This window comes from Euprymna scolopes, chromosome 14 (genome assembly GCF_053919585.1).
Source record: "Euprymna scolopes isolate OS-2025 chromosome 14, ASM5391958v1, whole genome shotgun sequence".
Taxonomy (NCBI): domain Eukaryota; kingdom Metazoa; phylum Mollusca; class Cephalopoda; order Sepiida; family Sepiolidae; genus Euprymna; species Euprymna scolopes.
This window is the reverse complement of record NC_136495.1, coordinates 36,275,916-36,294,683: the sequence shown is the minus strand read 5'-3', so window position 1 is coordinate 36,294,683 and position 18,768 is coordinate 36,275,916. Positions and strand designations below refer to the sequence as shown.

The window sequence follows — 18,768 nt, the reverse complement described above, 5'->3', positions numbered from 1 at the left end:
GAAGATTAGACCATGTAAATTCAAGTTTGAATTCCTGACGTCATCGATCGGCCGATTGAAGAATAAAGAAACCAACTATGTTGTAACTCTTGTCTCGTGTCGTCATTACTCATAACCAGAAAAGGTAAATGTGTTTTATCATCATCTTGTAATGAATTTTGTACAATCCTTTCAAGTATTGTGTCCTCCCCTTTATATGTGTATAAGAACTGTTGTATCATATATCTTCCAGTCATCACATGTATCCCTATTTTACATATTCGCTGATTTGGTGCTTGTTGCCAGGGCACCCTACAAAGGTGTGGAAAAATCGAACCTCGTAATACCACGGGACACAACTAAGGGTTCTTTGAAAAGAAAAGAAAAAAACAAAAACAATGTGAAGAAAAAAAAAAACACTGCTAGACGAAATACACACATAAACGCAAAAATCAAGAAAAAAAAAGAGAAGGGAAACAAACCCTCACACAGAAAAAAAATGTATTAAAAAAGAGATGATATGCCGCAAAAAAAAAAAAAAAACAGCAATAATAGAATAAATAAAACAAAAAGCACACACATGAATATCTATTAAGAAAGGTACAAAAAAATGCTAGACCATTAATCACACATATACACACAATGAAGAAAAAAAAAGTAAAGCATACACACTCATACCGAAAAATGTACTTAAAAAAAAGAAAAGAAAAAGAATCACATACTCACACACAAAAAATGCAAAAACAAAAGATAAGAGTATATTCAGCATAGTCATTGATAAATGAAATTGCTTTGTTTTGAAGTACACACACACACACACACACACAATGTAAAAAAAAAAAACAGAATGAATTTGTATATACACACAAATAAAGAGATTGGGGACATCCATTATTGTTTTAAAATTTGTATCAAGTTGAAATTGTTGAATTTAATCTGTCAATCAAACTCTCAGTCGCATGTACTTTTAAAACGACCTATGTTATGTTAGAATGAGAATAAATGCACTTTCGTTGAAAAAGGCATTTTTGAGTTTATAGTTGAACTTTTCAGCTTTCTAGGTGTTTTTTTAACAGACGTTGTTGTTATTGTTGATTACAGAAAGAAAAAAAGTTATAACTGGAACGTTTTTTGTCTAGATCATAGTTAAATGTAATGTACTGATGTATTTTGTTTTGAAGAAGATGTTATATGATATTTTAACAAATATTGTAAAAATTGTTTTTAAATGTATGTATAATGTATTGTAATTGTCTTCAAGAATTCAAGCCAAAATTAAGTAGATAAATTAAAATGAGAAAAACAAGTCATAAGAAAATAAAATGAAACGATGATTAAGAGGAATGATTGGCCTAGAAATAAGTTAGAATTTTAGAGATGCCACAATAGAAAATTACGTAAACGGTTATTTTGAGAGGTTTTCAGATATGATAAAGCCAAAAGAGATAATTTCTTTCTTTTTTTTTTTTTTTTTTTGATGTCCATAATATTTTTCGCAAAAAGAGTAACTTGCCAGGGACAGCATTAGATATGCCCCTGTTAGAAAAATACAGATGGGAACCTGCGACATTGTGTATTTTTAAAGTATATTGCGCATAACGGCTCCGAGCAGAGGATAAGTCTGGGCACAATAAATTAAAAAGGCAGGCGTTGGAGAGGATACGAAAATTCCTTAGGGTACCAAAGGACTATAAGAGTCAGTACCACAGGCAAATCACATATAGTAATAAAAAGGGAGAAAAAGTAAAATATGCCGTAAATATGTAGGAAGAAAAAGACATAACGTCTATTTTTTTTTTTAAGTAATGAATGCATGTGGGATATCCCTGTTTTGGAATCTTGGACGCTCTAATGGAGAAAAAAGGAAAACTCACAGAAATCTGGGCCATTGTTAGAATTCAGTACGCAAGTAGGAATTTTGACGCAGGGGATGGGTGTTATTTAGTTAAGGGGGATGTTTTTTAAGTCTTTGTGGAGTTCTAAGAGTCCAAGCAAGGAAATCCGAGTGAATCAGTGTGATGAAAAGGTGTATCTTGATAATTAGAAGCCAACCACAAAGATTTAAGTAAATGAGCTTTGATGTACGTCCCAAAAGAAATAAAATAGTTAAAAAATGAGACAAAGCTCTAATTAGTAGAACAACCATGCGGAAGAAAGGATCAGGACACATTTGGACGAAGAGTTGTCGAATTGGTGAAGAGGTAAAATGGGATTTCGGTTATGGCAAAAGGGTGGCTAGATGGAGCAGCTGATATGGATCATAGGAGGTACTACTCTACACCCAAAAGGAATATGCCAGGGAGATCAGATTTTAAAATAAAAAGATAAATGAAACAAACAAACAAAAAAAAAGACATCTGTGTCAATAATATAGTGAAAGGAAAAAATTAAAAGGTAAGCTAATTTAAATGAAGTATTAATATGCCACATGGATTGCTATTTGGGTCTGATGTTGACAATCCAACAAGATAACTTTATATTGACGATTAATTTTAAACAGATAACTGCAATGTTTATGCCAGGTTTTACTATCAAGTACAATGTGACCTACATTCTGTTTAACTCCAGATTAAACAATTCTGTTATCAGTTGTTAAATTCTTTTCTAAAATCAATATCACATTGCTCAACTTTAACTGCAATATTGTCAAGAAAAAAAAGTTTAACACCTTCAATAAAATTAATGTTAATTTTATTACATTCTCTCAATCAACGATGAGTATATCTTTAGGTTCAAACCCCAAAATTTCCCCCCACTCACTCTCTATCGATGCCTAAACCAAAACATGGATTCCATAAAGCTTCTTTTCTAGAATTTACTGCCTACCTGTAGAACTGTTCCACTGGTCTGTTTCCCAGTTGACTACAATGTTTTTGTCTTCAAGTCCAGCATAAACAAGTTCTTGCTGAACGGTCCTCTTAAAGAATCAAATTATACCAAATTTCCACTACTAATGACTACTACACTATTGTCCCATGTCCCAATGGTTACTGTACACACATTAATCCTTATCCTGGAATGCCCCCTCAGGCCTTGATAAATAGTGACCCCTTGGTAACAAAAAAAAAAAAAACACAAGTAACTTTATTCAATGTCAGGCAACATTGGGTGTTCTTGCTAATAAATAGATAAAAATAAAGACTTATTTCAAAGGTAATGATACATATTAAATGTTATCCAATAGAAATTTCATTAATTTATATTAAAAAAAATCTGTCATGATACAAGTATGGACATGTTGGCCGAGGAGGAGATACTTTTGTAAGATTTCATGTCAACTGTGATTAACAAAAATAAAATTTGCAGGACTTCATCAATTGCCTTGATTTATTGATAACGTGTCACACCATGGACCAGTGTGAATCGACATGACTCTACAAGCACCTCTCCATCGTCAACGCCTCGAACCAACTCTTGGCTTGCCAAACTAGCAGGTTATCCAATCAAAGTTCTTAATGTTCCAAATATTGGCCTTTTAAATTTGGTGGTTGAAAATTATTTCCATAAACTTTAAAATTTAAATTATATTTTCTCAAGTGTTGAATTGTGCATGCTTTTTAAAATGAATTTTATGTGGTCGTTATCAAATCATTACCATCGGTTTAACGTCCATTTTATATGCTAGCATGTGTTGGGCGGCTTTTTGAAATTGACTTCCCAATTAATTTATCTTTTGCCAGGTTTTTATTTATCTCTCTTTCTCCTCAAATACATCCTTATGTCCTCCAATGTCTGTACACTGACCCTGCTACCTCCACTATTTTACATCTATTAACCCAAACATTTTCATTCGTTAGGGTTTGTGTTCCTTGATAGATGTGCTGGTTGAGTTTGAATAAAATAAATATGTATTAGATACATATTTATTTTATTCAAACTCAACCAGCGCTTCTATCAAAGAACACAAACCCTAACATGAATTCCGCATGACCAACGCACCGTTCCAACATTTTATTTTATTTTTTTTTTACAAGGTGGTCACCACTTATCAAGGCCCGGAAGACACTCAGGGATAAGGGTTATTGTAAGTACAGTACGTTAGTGTGGATATTTAAAGTGTCTGCTTAAGGGGGCGGTTCATCAGGAATTTGTTTACGTTGGACTTGAAGACATCCAAGTTGTAGTCAGGAGGGAAGCAGGCAGACAGAACAGAGTTCCACAGGTGTGCAGTTCTAAGAAAGAAGCTTTGTTCATGGAATCTACGTTTTGATTTAGGCATAGATAAAGAGTAGGGAAAGTTTTTGACAGTGGATTCAGCTAGACGGGTGTTTTATGTAAAAGATTGGCGACGGGGGATCAGAGATTGGAGTTCAGACGAGCACCTGCCATGGAAATAACGATAAAACAAAGGTAGGCTTGCAACGTCTCTTCTGTGGGAGAGAGGTTGCAGGGAAGAGAAAAAGGCATCCCCCACTAAGCCATGAAGTCTATTTTATACTCTGTCAAGGCAGGATAGGCTGTTTTTAGCAGCTCCTGCCCAGATATGGCAGCAGTATTCCATCCTTGGACGTACTTGGCTTTTATATAGATAGAGAATTGCATCAGTAGTGAGATATCTTTTGGAGCAGTAGAAGGATGTCAACGAATGATTTAAGTATGTGTTTAGAGAGATCATTGATGTAGATCAGGAATTGAAAAAACTACCGTAAAAACAAACGGGCTTCTAGATTCTGTGCCCCAACAACAACATGAAAAAAAAAAAGAAAGAAAGACATACTGATGATAAAGTGTATCTTCGAAATATACTTATCAATTTCAATATAAATTTCAATATAAATTTCAATATAAATTTCAATATCAATTTCAATATAAATTTCAATATAAATCTCACACAAAATAAATGTTTATTTTATAATAATGCATTGTTTTGACTTCAAACGTATCTAATGCGTATTTATTTTATTCTCATTCGTTGTTTCTGCACATCATCCAGAGTCGCATTTTCTGCTTGGTGCGGATTGCAAATCCATGTGACTTATTTTTCGCCATTCTTTCCGATTCAGGGCAAGTTTGTTGATGGATGCCCAAATGTTGAGAGATGTCCAATCAAAAACATTTTCTCTCCACCTCTTTGGCTTTCCTTTGCCTCTTTTACCTTCTAACATACCTTAAAGCATAACTTTAATAAGTCAGTGGTTGATCGTTTTACATAGCCAAAAAGTTTAAAGATTTTCTTTTGATTTTATCAAATAGAAGGGGTAGGAAAGTAGTTTGACAGAGGATGGATATTTTTTTTGGGGGGGGGGTCGATCAGGTGATGTCTCGTAATGAAATCTATTATGTAATTCTGAAACACATCAATGCAATTGGCTAGTTGTTTAGTCCATGTGATACAATCAAGATCATATTAAACTACTGGGAGGACACAAATAAACTTTCACTTTAACAGTTATTGACACCCTTTTTGATTTTAGCATAGTGCTGTGCTTTTGGAAAGCCATCAAATCCAGCCCAATTCTATCTTTCAATGTCATCTTGTGATCACTAGAGAAAGTCAGTTTATGCCCTAAATAAATGAATCGGGTGACCTGTTTGATGGGTTTACTGTGAATAGTCATGTTTAGGTTAAACTGTAATTTAGCTGTAGACGGTGAGAAATTCCATATACAACCGTCATCTTTCTTGTTTAGGCCAGTCACACAGTTCTAGTAGCCGGTTCGTGATTGGTTAATTTTGAATGAGTCGAGTAAATTGCTTGGCGCCCTTTTTGTATCATGCTTTTATTTTTCAGTCTAACAGAAACTCGGCATCGGGATAGCTCAGCGGTTCTCTCTTGAGAGAGCCAAGACAATTCCTTCATGGACACCAAACAGTTGGTGAACGAAGGCCATAACTCTACAAGCAGAGACAACTTATATTGCTGTATTTATCCTAATTGAGGATGACATTCAAGAACTGTTCTGCATGTTTATTTACCAAATATTGGATCTTATCTCATTTCATCTGGAGTCCCAAGGTGCTCACATATGCCTGATTATAGGCACCATCATTCCTGCCGAGTTTACCATGAAACATTCATAGATCCTTCCAAAGGAAGGACAAACTAACATTCCAACAATAGTAATTCGAACTAAAGGCTCCATGCACATGGAAGCAAATCAGGCCACAGTTTTGCAAAAGGACTATACCAGAACCAAAGAACTTTCATTGCTGTTACTTATGAATAAATTTTGAGTCTGAAAGGTTCGGCTTTTGTTTGTGGAATTCATTTGCTTTTGCAGGGAGGAAATTGAGATGTGTGAGAAAGAAATTTCTTACAAGACATACATTCTGTTTTCTCCAGGTTTATTTTTAATCCTATCTGCTTTGTATTCTTTGTTAATACATTGACAAAAACTTGAAGTTTATGCGTGCATTCATTAACAAGAGTGATATCATCAGCGTAAGAGAGGTTTGACATGATTTGTCCACCTACAGAAAAAAATCCGCTTTGGCAAGTCTCTTCTGTCTTAAGCATAACAGCAGCTAGTGCAACACAGAACAGGATTGCTGAAAGCATATCTTCTTACATACAGTCCTATTGCCAACAAATATGTTCATCATATTTGGTGTAACGTGCATTTTACTGGCATGTGTTGAACAGTATTTAGAAATTGAATTCCAAACTAACATTTCTAACAAATTCTTTAGTTGTCTCTTTTGCGTTCAAATATATATCCTTTTCACATTCTCCCATGTTTTTCCTGCCAACTGACCCTACTACCTCAACTGCTCTTCATCAACCAACCTGAGCATTCTCAGCCATTCTTTCAATGTGATAATACCATCGAAATTTCCCATTTCGCACACATCTCTCTATGCTATAATTCAGTCACAAACACTTAGTTTTCTAAAAACACTTCTTGTACGATTATTTAACACATGAATTATCATTTATCACTGTCTTGTGTATTCTTTACACTATTTCAGAATCTCTTTTTCTTTTTCTAGACTTGGGAGTCACCACTTATCAAGGCCGAAGCCAACTCGATAATAAAGGTTAATGAATGTAAGGTGGTGGTGTTAATGGTGTAAATTGGGTAGAAACTTTCCAACAACCACCAAATCATTTCAACACATACGATATGATCCAATAATTTTATAAATAGAGATTCCATTTGCTTCGATTTTTTTTTTTTTAATAGTAAGCAAAACTTTAACCTAATTCTGTTTTTAAATACATTTTAAATAGAAAGACAGAAATAACTCAAACACAAAAAAAAATGACAAAAAAAAAAAATTTAAAAAAATAGATGACATAAAAATTCAGGACATAAAGTGAACTTTAAAATGGCTTTGGTGACATAAGATTAATCCACAATTTGATCTTTAAAGCTAAAATGGACACAAACGAAACTAGTTTACTTTTTTACATTTTGGTAGTTAGCTACAAAGAGAAATCCGCATGGTATGTGTTTCTTTTGAAGAAAGAGTTTTCAAGACAACCATGAAATGTTAAAACAATAAACACAAGGTTTAAACAAACTTTGATCAGTTAAGAAGAAAAGAAAAAATCTGGCAAAAATTTAGTTTTGATTCGTGGCAATAAAATTTAATTTAATGCACCATTCAGTAAGTCCCAGGTGCTCACTATAAAGAAATTACAGAATTTTTTTTCTTTTTCACTACAAATAAAGCACAGTGCCATTTGGATGTGAAGGGGCTACTAATTGAGATCATATCTACAGGAGATTATGTGGGGAGTTGAGCATCGAAATGTGTTCATATTACATTTAAACTTTAACTGCATGTCAGTACAATCTAGGAAGCAGGAAAACGGGAGGGAATTCCAACGTTTAGCAGTCAGAGAGAAGAAACTAGCAGGAAGGCTTAACAGCATTTAGAGATCTCAATAGTAAAGGGGTGGGATTTTACTGCTGGTTGGTTTAGTTGATAGTATGTATGTCGAAGAGTCACAAGTGCTACAAGTTCATTTTTTTTTTCTTTTTTACAAAGGAGTCACCACTTATCAAGGCCCAGAGGCCACTCGAAGGTAACGGTTAAAGAGTGTACAGTAGTCTATGGGACAATATCGTAGTAATCATTAATAGTGTAAATTTAATAAATTGAATTACTTAAGGAGAACAGCTCATCAAGAACTTGTTTATGTTGGACTTGAAGACAACCATATTGCAGTCAGCTGGAAAGCAGGCAAATGGAAGAGAGTTTCACAGGTGTGCAGTTCTAAGAAAGAAGCTTTTTTCATGGAACTACATTTAGATTTAGGTACAGATAAAGAGTGGGGGAAATTATTGATAGTGTTTTCAGCTAGACGAGTGTTTCTCATGAAAGTTTGGTGAGGGGGGGTACCATAGATTGGAGTTCAGACAAGCACTTGCCATGAAAATAACGATAAAGCAGAGACAAACTCACAACATCTCTTCTGTGAGAAAGGTTGCAAGGAAGAGAAAAGGGCATCTCCTACTAGGCTATGAAGTCTATTTTGAACTCTGTCAAGGTAGGATAAGGTCTTTCTAGCAGCTCCTACCAGATGTGGCAATAGTACTCCATCCTTGGACATACCTGGCTTTTATATAGGAAGAGAATTGTATAATTATATAGGAAGAGAATTGTATTGTATAGAAAGAGAATTATATCAGTGAGATCTACTGGATCGATAGAAGTATCCCACCATTTTCCCAGCGACCTTAGCAATGGAAATCATTGGAACACATTCCATAAAAATACTTGTAAAACAAGCACAGAAATAGAATATTGCTGCGATGAAACAGGAGTTGCAGCTTTTTAAACAGTGTGGCACCTATTAGATTGGAGATTCTTCTTTGGACCCTGTATTAGGAAAGACTAATGGTAGATGCATCAGTTCAGATGTGGCACCAATATTCCATGCATGGGTGAATGATCGTTTTGTAGAGATATAAGATACTTTCAGGTGAGAGTAATTGACAACCAATGACAAGCTATGGCCATCATTTTCTTTCAGGAACTCTGATGACAGATGGAATGACACTCCAGCTAGAATATCATACTATGCCATATCACCATGGATAAATATCTAGAAAACTTGTTACATGCTAGGACATCATCCACAGGTGACGTATGGGAGCCCTGCCAGCTACTGTAAAAACAAAAATGTGTAAAAGTAGTATTGACTATGGAAGATACCCACTTTATCTTGTGTCACAACCCTGAATATTGACACTCATCAGATAATTCTGCAAACTATCTGTATCCCTCAAAAAGTGTGAACAATTTAGAAATCATGTTGGAGCACATCCAAGGCTAGAAACATTGTATAGGAGTTTGTAACTATCACCAATGTCCAAAAACAAAAAGTGGAGTGCGCATCGTGGTGTCTAAAAAATATTGTGATGTGATTGTTAAAGTTCACCGATATAGAAACTGACTAATGAAGAACATCCTTATCACCAACGAACGCACAGTTCATTTCTTCTCAGAATATGCACTATAATACTATAGACATCACCCTCTCCCCAAGGTGTTTGTCAATGTGAGAGACACCACGGCCAGAAGAGAAAATGAAAGAGAAGATCACGGAAAGAATGTGAGGGTTGGCAATTGTTGTCGAGGGAGTGGGAGCATATGATAGCACAGCACTACAGATTGGCTGTTCCATGGTAGTCAAAGAAGCTTTCTGAGCATTACTTGATGAATAAATCTCTGATGTGCTACAGAATTGCACACAGGTGATTTCCAGAGCTAAACAGTCATGTTGGTGCTGCTGTGAATGAACATTGTGCACATGATGGTTCAAGTATGGCGACTGCAACGATGATGGCACACAAATTCTTGGTTTTGTTGATTCACACAATTTTATAATAATGTTTCCGCAAGTGCGAATCACACATCCACTACAGCAAAAAAGTGGAGTCGCAAATCAACTATATCTTAATCAGACAACACGATCAACAAGCTGTCATTGATGTCAAAGTACCAAACATAAAACAATGGTGCTTAACATTACCTGGTGATTTGCACCTTGCACCTCGAGCTGCTGTGACAGCATTGTCTAGCTTAAAACGGCCCAGTACATGCAAAATGGTAGAGATGGAAGGAAAAAGAATGTGGCATCATCAGAAGAATCACGCTATCTCCAATCACCAATGTTGAGAAAGTGTGGAAAGAGGCAACAATTTTTATCGAAGAAGTGACTCTGGTTGAACTCTGTTCAACAAAGCCTGAATGCTGTCAAATAGACAAAATGGTTACGGATTCCAACTGTAAATAAGCAGATCAATAAAATGCAACCACAAATTTCTTGTTGCTAAATTGCTGTTAAATGGGTATGTATACAAGGCAGCCAAGAGTGAGGTGAATAAATCTATATCTGCCAAAGCAAGGCATTACAGCGAGATTTATGTGAACTTGAACACATACAAAGGCAAATGTGATCTTTATTGCCTTCTTGACCATGAATAGTAGGCTATTGAGCAATTCTTTGGCATAAACGATGAATGTGACGAGAACAAGGTGTTTTATTACTAGCATCAGTATTTTCAGACAATCTCGAGTTTCCCCGGAAATCAATCCCCACTGCCAACTCTATCCAGGGTTGTGTACACACAATTACAGCTGCGGAAGTCTCTTTTGTGCTTTGATCAATGCATCCAGGCAAGGCAACTGGTTCTGACAGCATTGCAACTAAGGTGTGGCACTCTCGACTTTGGATCCCTTCTGCATGGCTAGTACAGTTGTTCAGCCAAATGATTGCAGAAAAGATCCCAGTTGATTGAAAATAAAGACGATCCCACTGCATGTAGGAAATACAGACCAATTTGACTTTTTATTGTTGATCGCACACTCTAACATCTAAAATATTTTATGGATTTTTATTTTTGTGATGGTTGGAAGGGGGGGGGGCAATTAATTAAAATATATCAAATGAGTTTTCATAATTAAAATGTTCTTTATTAGTTTCAAAATATTTTTTGTATTTCTGAAAAATTTGAACCAAACTGTATTTATACCAAGTTTTAGGTTTCCTTCAGCAAAACGTCGGTTTGGTTGGTTCACATTATGTAGAAGCACAAAAAATAAAATAATCCACACACAATGATCCCCCACTCCAACACCTAAAATATTTTACGGACATATTTTTTATAGTTAAATTATTCTTCTATATTCTACCCTGGGTCATAATTAAACCTTCAGTGCGGAAAAAAAAAAGCTCTATAACAAATACTACACTTACGGTCCCGTAAGATTCCATTTTTATGAAAATATCGCATTTTCTATCATATTTAGCATTTCAAGCATGTTTTTCTTCATACTACATGCATTATACTAAGTAGATTTTAACTAGAAATGGTCAATCATTTAATTTTTTTTTTAATTTACAAAAAATAAAAAATAAAAAATTATCGCCTAAACAATTTTTATCGCATTCTCTTTAGATTGTCAAGTTTTACTGAATTGCTAGGTGTGTCAGAAACTTCGTGAAAAATATTGAATAATTCGACCCCCTATCTTTCCAAGCTTATATAACTACTCGAAAAATGTAATTCAAACACTAATTTTTTTTTTTTTTCAATTAAAGAAGCAAGGACCAAGGTTTTATTTAAAAAACAAAACAAAACAACGTGATTTTAAAAAAAAAGTTTTAAACTTCAGACTTTACAGGTAAATTTCCAAAAATCTATTCTTTTGTTTTTTGTTTGTTTTAAATTAGAATATATTATTTATTGATCTTTTATCTTCAATTTGTGATATATAAAACTTTGGTGAGTAAATTAATTATTTACTTTTTAATAAACATTTCAAATGGGGGGGGGCGTGAATAAAAAACGTTTGTCTAAAATATTATATTCGGTTTATTGGAAAGAGCAGAAAATTTCACATTGACTCTGAAAACATCGTAAAAATAGAATCAACAGTAAAATTGATAGATTTTTAAAGTTTAAAAATTGAAAAATACTGAACTCGTAAAATTCAATTAATTTTATTACTGTTTTTTTTTTTTTAAATAAAAAAAATAATATTTCTATTACTTTTTATACAACTTTAATAGTTTATTTTGGAAGTATCATCCATAAAGAAAATAAACAACCCACTTTAAAAAGAGAAATTACGAGTTTTTTTTATATTTTATTCGCAGTTTCGTGTTAGGGGTGTCACAAATTCCTACAAAAATTCTGATACACTTTTTTTGTGACATTTTTTCTTCTCTATTCACTTGTGCCATTTTTATTCCCTATGTGTCATTTTTATCGTGCAAAGACATGAGGTATTGTTAAAATCTTGAACATTGTACATGCTACATGCCTTCTAGCTAAAAGTGACGTGTAGTACCTGTTTTTCTGATACAATGCAGTGATGCAGTGCACTATTTTTGTCCTCGGTCATTGAAAGAAATCCTTCCAGACTGCGGCAATTTTATTTTTTGTTCCAATCCAGAATTTGGTGGAAGGAGGACGTCTCCTACATTAAAAAGTCTACCTTGTGTCTAAGTCTGCCTCATGGGGAGAACTGTTACCTCCATGTGGCATATATTGCCCTATTTCTAAAAACAGTTCACTAATTTTTAGACTTACCATAAAATGAAATCTATCTTTTTATTTATTATTCCTGATTATTTGAAGTTATTTTCTCGTTTGTAATTCGATATACTCATCAAATTCCTTGCGTATCTATAGAATTACAATACAAATAAAGAAAAAAAAAACAAAAAAAAAAACAGATGGCCATATTTGTATAAACCACTGGGTTTTATATCTGTTAGATGTAACACTAGCAGTACTTTTTTATCAGAGCCGCCATTTTTAATGTCAGTATTATTAATTAATCGCAGATTTTTCATGTTTATATATTTAATTTTTAAGTAAGGATTACGGTATCGTTCATTATTTTTTTAAAATCTTATCTGGAAAGTTTTGTGTTTTTACGAAATAGCGGATTGCTTATTATCCGATGTTTACTTCAAGTAATCAGTTCTCTGCACACCCAAAGATTAAAATAGGGACCAGTTTTCAAACTCATTTTTGTATAATATACAATGTGTATTGAACAAAATATTATTTATCATTTATATTCTTATTTATATTAAATTATTATAGTTTCCGCCCACTTTGTCATGAAAAACATGCCTTTTTTTGTTTTTCTTAAAAGATACAGCAGCGTGAATACTTATTCCGATATTTAAAAACTTCAAAATTTCTAAGCATTTCCATAAAACAAGCAGTTCTTCTATTTACTCATTGTATATATTAAAAAAAATTAAAACATGGCAACACTCGTAATGTTGCCAGGTTTTGAACTACGGTAACTCAAGGCGTCCATTATTTGTTATATTTTGTGTGGTTTATCGTTACTTTGTCAAACATGATTAAATGGGACTTCTGTGCTTCCATATTTTGGTATAAACAACATGGCGATACTCGTAAAATTAAATTCGTTCTTCATAGAAGTAAAAATTAAAATAGAAACTGGTTTCTTATCGAAATACACTCAGATCCGTTAAACAAAATCCATTTTCGAATTGCGTAAAATAAAACAAAGGGTGCTTATGCAGAGAAGGTACCGTGCTGAAATATTTAGAAATCCATTCTTAACATGTGGGGGAGGAGGACGTAAGGTGTTTTGTTACTATGTTGTACTTTCACCTAACAATTTAAAGATACCGTAAAACTTGAATTTAATTTTAAAATACTATAAAAAAAAAAAGTAGCACGCACACGGTACCTATTCTGCAAAGTTTTGAAGATCGTATTTAAAAAAAAAAAATATTTTAATTACAAAATTAAATCAACCAGATTGCATTTCAACAAGTCAGCCATTTTTTTAAAGAAAAAAATTGGGTGCTTGTTAAGATAGAGTCAACAGATCAATTTTTTTTTTTTAATATGTGGTTTTAGGCAAAAACAGTACAGTAGTTGAGTAGTAAGTACTTATGTTTAAAATAGTAATATATACAAAAATTACGGAAATTCATCCGAGTAGAAAATTATTTATAATTAAAAATTTTACCGAAAATGAGGGGAGGGGGATTGCATTTTCCCTAAATGTGAACACCTTGAAGATTGCGAATACAAGACATATCTTCCTTTTCGACACTTTAATGGCTTCCGATAATTTTCACAATTTTTGGATATATTACTATTTTCGACATGACAAGTAACTACTGTTGTTTTAAGCAAAAACATTTAAAAATCGATCTGTCGACTATCTAAGCATGAAAAATTAAAACGTTGACGTTTTAAAATATTTATATATATATATATATATATATATATATATATATATATAAACGTGAAGTTTCCCCGAGCTGATAATTTTATTGGATGCGATATGTAAGAACTCCTAAATTGTATTTTTTTTATCATGACATGTTGAATTTATTAGAGTTATAGTCAAGAGTGTTTTTTTATTTTTTATTACCACTTTTTCGTTCTGTTGTCTTAACTGCAAAATACCCGAAATCAATTTAGAATTAGGTATAAAATAGAAAAAAAAACTTAAAAACATTTGTAACTAAATCGATCTATGGTATAGATGAAGCACCAAGAACATTAATGTTAGTCAATATAAAAGTAGGAATGGAAAAACGGTCATACGAAAAGTAAAGCCGGTGCTTCTAACCCAACCGTCTTTCGTTTAATTAAATTTAGGCTATGCCTAGGTTAGGGTTAAAAAGAAAGAAAATTTATTTATATAAACGTATGGTGCTAGTGCACTTACTGATCCGCGTTATTTTTTAAATCGTATTTCCAAGTTTAATCAAAGTTTTTTTTTTTTTTTATTCAATTGTAAGGTTAAAAAGTATAGAATAGGTACAAAACACCCTCCCCTCCCCATGTTAAGAATGGCTTTTTAAATAATAACGTTATTATTTCAGCACGGATCAATAAGTGCACTGCACTAGTACCAAATGTATTTATGTTTAACAAAAGTATAACTCTTGCATTTTCACGGCACTTTTATATCAGCAATGTAAATGCTTTTAATAAATTATTTTTATAAAGTTAAATGTATTTGATTCCTAAATGTTTTGTCTAAAAATCGAAAATCAGACAAAATACTGGAAAGCATTATATTTTTACACAGTGATAAACGGGGTTCTATCAAAATTGTATTTAATTTTCAATTTTTGAACGATTATCGAGGCTCTGTTATGGCTCGAATGAGACCATTTTGTTTTCCGTTCCAACTCAAACTTTGCACTACCTTTATTTTTTAAGTAAAAAACAAACTTATTCAGATAGATAGAATGGCTTACCTTTATCTTTATGCAAATAGAACTTAGCTTGCCTTTGGTAATATTTATTTCTTGACTATTTTTTTGTTCTATTCTAAAACATACACAAAGACTACATTCTTTTTGTTTGACCACTTTTCTATTCCATTTTAATAGCGGCTATCGTCCACGTAAATATGTTGCCATATATATATATATATATATATACATACATACATACACACACACTAATTTAAAGTTTTTTTTTTCCTACGTACCTTCAATACATTCAGCATGTCATAATCTGACAAAAATATACACTTTCTGGGTTCCTGCATAATTACCAGGTCAGGAAACAACGTAAATGTCAATGGTAGACAATATGCCACTATTTTATTTTAATATGCCCCTACCAAAGGCAATATAAATTATTCTTTTACTAAGTAATGTGTTTTGACGTATTTTAAAGCTTTTATTCGGTTCGAAAAACAAGCAGTTGACAAGATGGTAAGTTAAATCGACAATCATCATGGCGGACGAGAACATGCGGTCTTTGGAGCGTCAATAATGGCTCAAGCCCCCCAAAAAACACAATACTGATAGAAATCCACCCAACAAGTGTCAGGTATTTTGTTTATTTTAGGACATTTGAGTCATTACTGACGCTCCGAAGACCGCGTGTTCTCGTCCGCCATGATTATCAGTTTAAATTACCAACTCGACTACTCTTGTAACAATATTGTAAGAGGATCAATTTTTTTTTTATAATTCATCTGATGAAGGGAAGTTTACATGAAGGTGCTTTGTAATATCTGCATAAGCAGGCCAGGCCACATGTCGATGTGAACAGTGGAGCCAGGAATAATAGTATTGATTAAAAAAAATTAATCTTAACATTAATTCAAAGTCCGGGTGACAATGCAAAAAAAACACCCAAATTAGTAATAGTTTTATAACAATTTGATTCAATTAATAATTTAAGCAAACTATACTGTAATAATTAAATTTAACTTTTTAAATCCGATGTAAAAAGAAAATAATTCTGGGTTAATGATAGGATCATCACTGTCCCTTTAAAAATTGAATTAAAAAAATAGTATATAAATAATAAGAGCTAGAATTAAAAAAACAAAAAAAAAATCAGTCATATCTCAAATTTATTTTAATAGACATTTTCAAAAAATGTTTTGTTTTTTTTTTTTTAATTTTTTTTAAATGCCATATTGCCTATATAGCTGAAATAAATTTATCATGGAGATATGGCTAAGAAATGTTTGGTTTTCTTTTTTAATTTTGCTCTAGTACGCATTGAGCTTTCCTGTTTAAATTTTCCGACAGACAATTCTTTGCCCTTAACAAATACAATATCTGCTGCTGCTGCACATTTTTGGAGTTACAATCGATTTAGTATTACGTAGTAATCGGGGGGGGGGGGGTCGTTTAGACACTTTTCTCGTTTTGAAAAATACACAAACCTTGTTCCATGGGTAGTACAAAACCCGGAATGTAAACAATGTATAATGGAACGAAGTCTTGGAGTGACTGATAAAAAATATTTACAATATTAATTCTAAAGAAAAAAATATATAAGGGTTCTCTTTCCTGTCCTACGCGATGTGATTGAGAAGTGGGTGATATATCCCCACTTTGAAATCTTACTGACTGACAGTGCTGAGAGAAACCCATTCTTAACATGGGTAGGGGAAGGCGTTTTGTAACTATTCAGTACTTTCACGCAACAATTTAATAAAACTGATAAAAAGATGCAGTAAAAAGTAAATTCAACTTGATCAGATCTCTAAGAAAAAAAAAGTCTATATTCTGTATAAGTAATATTAATTTTGTTTTTTTTCTTACTGTTCCCAGTTATTTCTCACACGCAATAAATATATTTTTTTTCTTTTTGGGGTATTTTTTTACGACGTGACTGCTGAGCACGTCACAAACCCCACCCCATGTTAAGAACGGCTTTCGGAATAAACACCTCCCCCCAAACCTCCTCATATTAAAAACGGCTTTCGAGGTTAGGCGGTGTTTATTCCGAAAGCCGATCTTAACATGGGGAGGCTGGAGTGTTTATAACACGCTGGAGCAGCAGCACAGGCCACACAGCACGTCATAAAAATTTACCCCCCCCCACACACACACTGTAAAGGAGGGGGCAAAGGATAAAATTTTATCCTCCCCTCTTTTTGGTCGGAGTAAAAGTTAAATAAAATATATATTACATACTTACCAGTTGTTCATATCCAAAAAGAAAGCACATTCAGACGCATTGAGGGTGTCTCCAAGTAATCTCATAAATTCTCCAATAAGAACTTCCTTATCAGTCGTCCCCATCGAACTAAACAACTGCAAGAGTTTACCGTCCAATTCATTTTCTTCGTCACCCATTTTCAAAAAGATATCGTTTTGATTAAAACAAAAATTTTGTCAGTTGTATGTCGTTTGTTCTTGTCACGTTTGAAGAAATCCCAGTTTTCTGCTGTTACGTCTCGTTTAGTTTCAAATTCTAAAATCACCAATGTTTACCTTTTCTAATTCAAATAAATGCGCTGATTTTATTAGCAAATACGATAATAATGTCTGGTGTTTTGTCGTTAATAAAACTGACCGTCATAAACTAGTAATTTATTTAATCCATACAACTAACAATATTTTGTTATATGGTTAAATAACAATATACGATATTTTGTGATCAGTAAATAATACTACGATATTGTTTGAACCGAGTATTTACTAAATATACGACGTTTTGTTTTGAAATAGCATTAATAATATGCTGATATTAAATACTAAGATTAGATCAACTATATATTTTTGTTTTAATTTAATTCGTTTATCTGAAAATCGAATACTAAAATTCAACTTTGTTTTGGTTTTCCAATAATAACCTAAGTTCGTCCACGTTCCTTCTAAATATGACTAAACATGTAAACAAATCCAATCGACATGTTTTTGTTGTTATTTTTAAAGCTATGTGTTTGGGATTTTTTATGGGTGATTACTGATTCTCTTTGTTTTCTTTCTTTTTTGCTCTAAAATATTGCGTTTTTTTGTTTGTTTGTTTTTTTTTTTCAGAAAAAAAAAATCGTTAAACTCAAAAATAAATAAGAGGTGTCCGTTTCCTTTTTTTTACCAATTTTCCGATGGTTGACATTTGGGTTTACTCCTTACTGTCCATCTTTTGGCCGTGTTCATGCAATTATAACTCCATCTGTGTCCTCTCAACATTTATTGTTTTTAAGTCATATTTTTCACTTAAATGAGTGACAAGTTGACTTAATTCGCGTTTGTTGTTTGTTCACTTCCACACGAGAAAAACAACAACAACACGCACAAAAAAAAACGCGTGCTTTGATGACGTCACGTTATTTTGCGGCGCATGCGCCGATACGATTTTTCTAGAGTTACTTCCCCTGTTTTTTTTTTTTAAACCAATATTCTAATATTTTGCTAATCAACGTTTGTTTCCCTAAAGTTTGCTTTCTATTTATTTTAAGCGCACAAAATACACATTAAAAGATTCATTGGGTGTTAGGATTAAGTTATGTTTGAAAAAAACAAACAATTTTAATGTCTTTTTTCCTTCATTTTTGCAGTTTACTCATAAAATCACCCGTTTCTCTGTCTATTACTCTCACCCCTCTCTCATTGTA

At 33.0% G+C, this 18,768-nt stretch overlaps 1 protein-coding gene across 1 annotated transcript in view; it reads right to left on the bottom strand.

The window, feature by feature from the left end:
• The window catches only part of LOC145292950 (protein ILRUN-like), a 72,920-nt gene extending 54,415 nt beyond the window's left edge, over positions 1–18,505 (bottom strand). The window contains exon 1 of the mRNA XM_080139150.1: positions 17,346–18,505. Within this exon, the coding sequence (XP_079995276.1) occupies positions 17,346–17,503 (158 nt within the window). The 5' untranslated portion in view covers positions 17,504–18,505. The remainder of the gene's footprint in view (positions 1–17,345) is intronic.
• Positions 18,506–18,768: the final 263 nt, after the last annotated feature.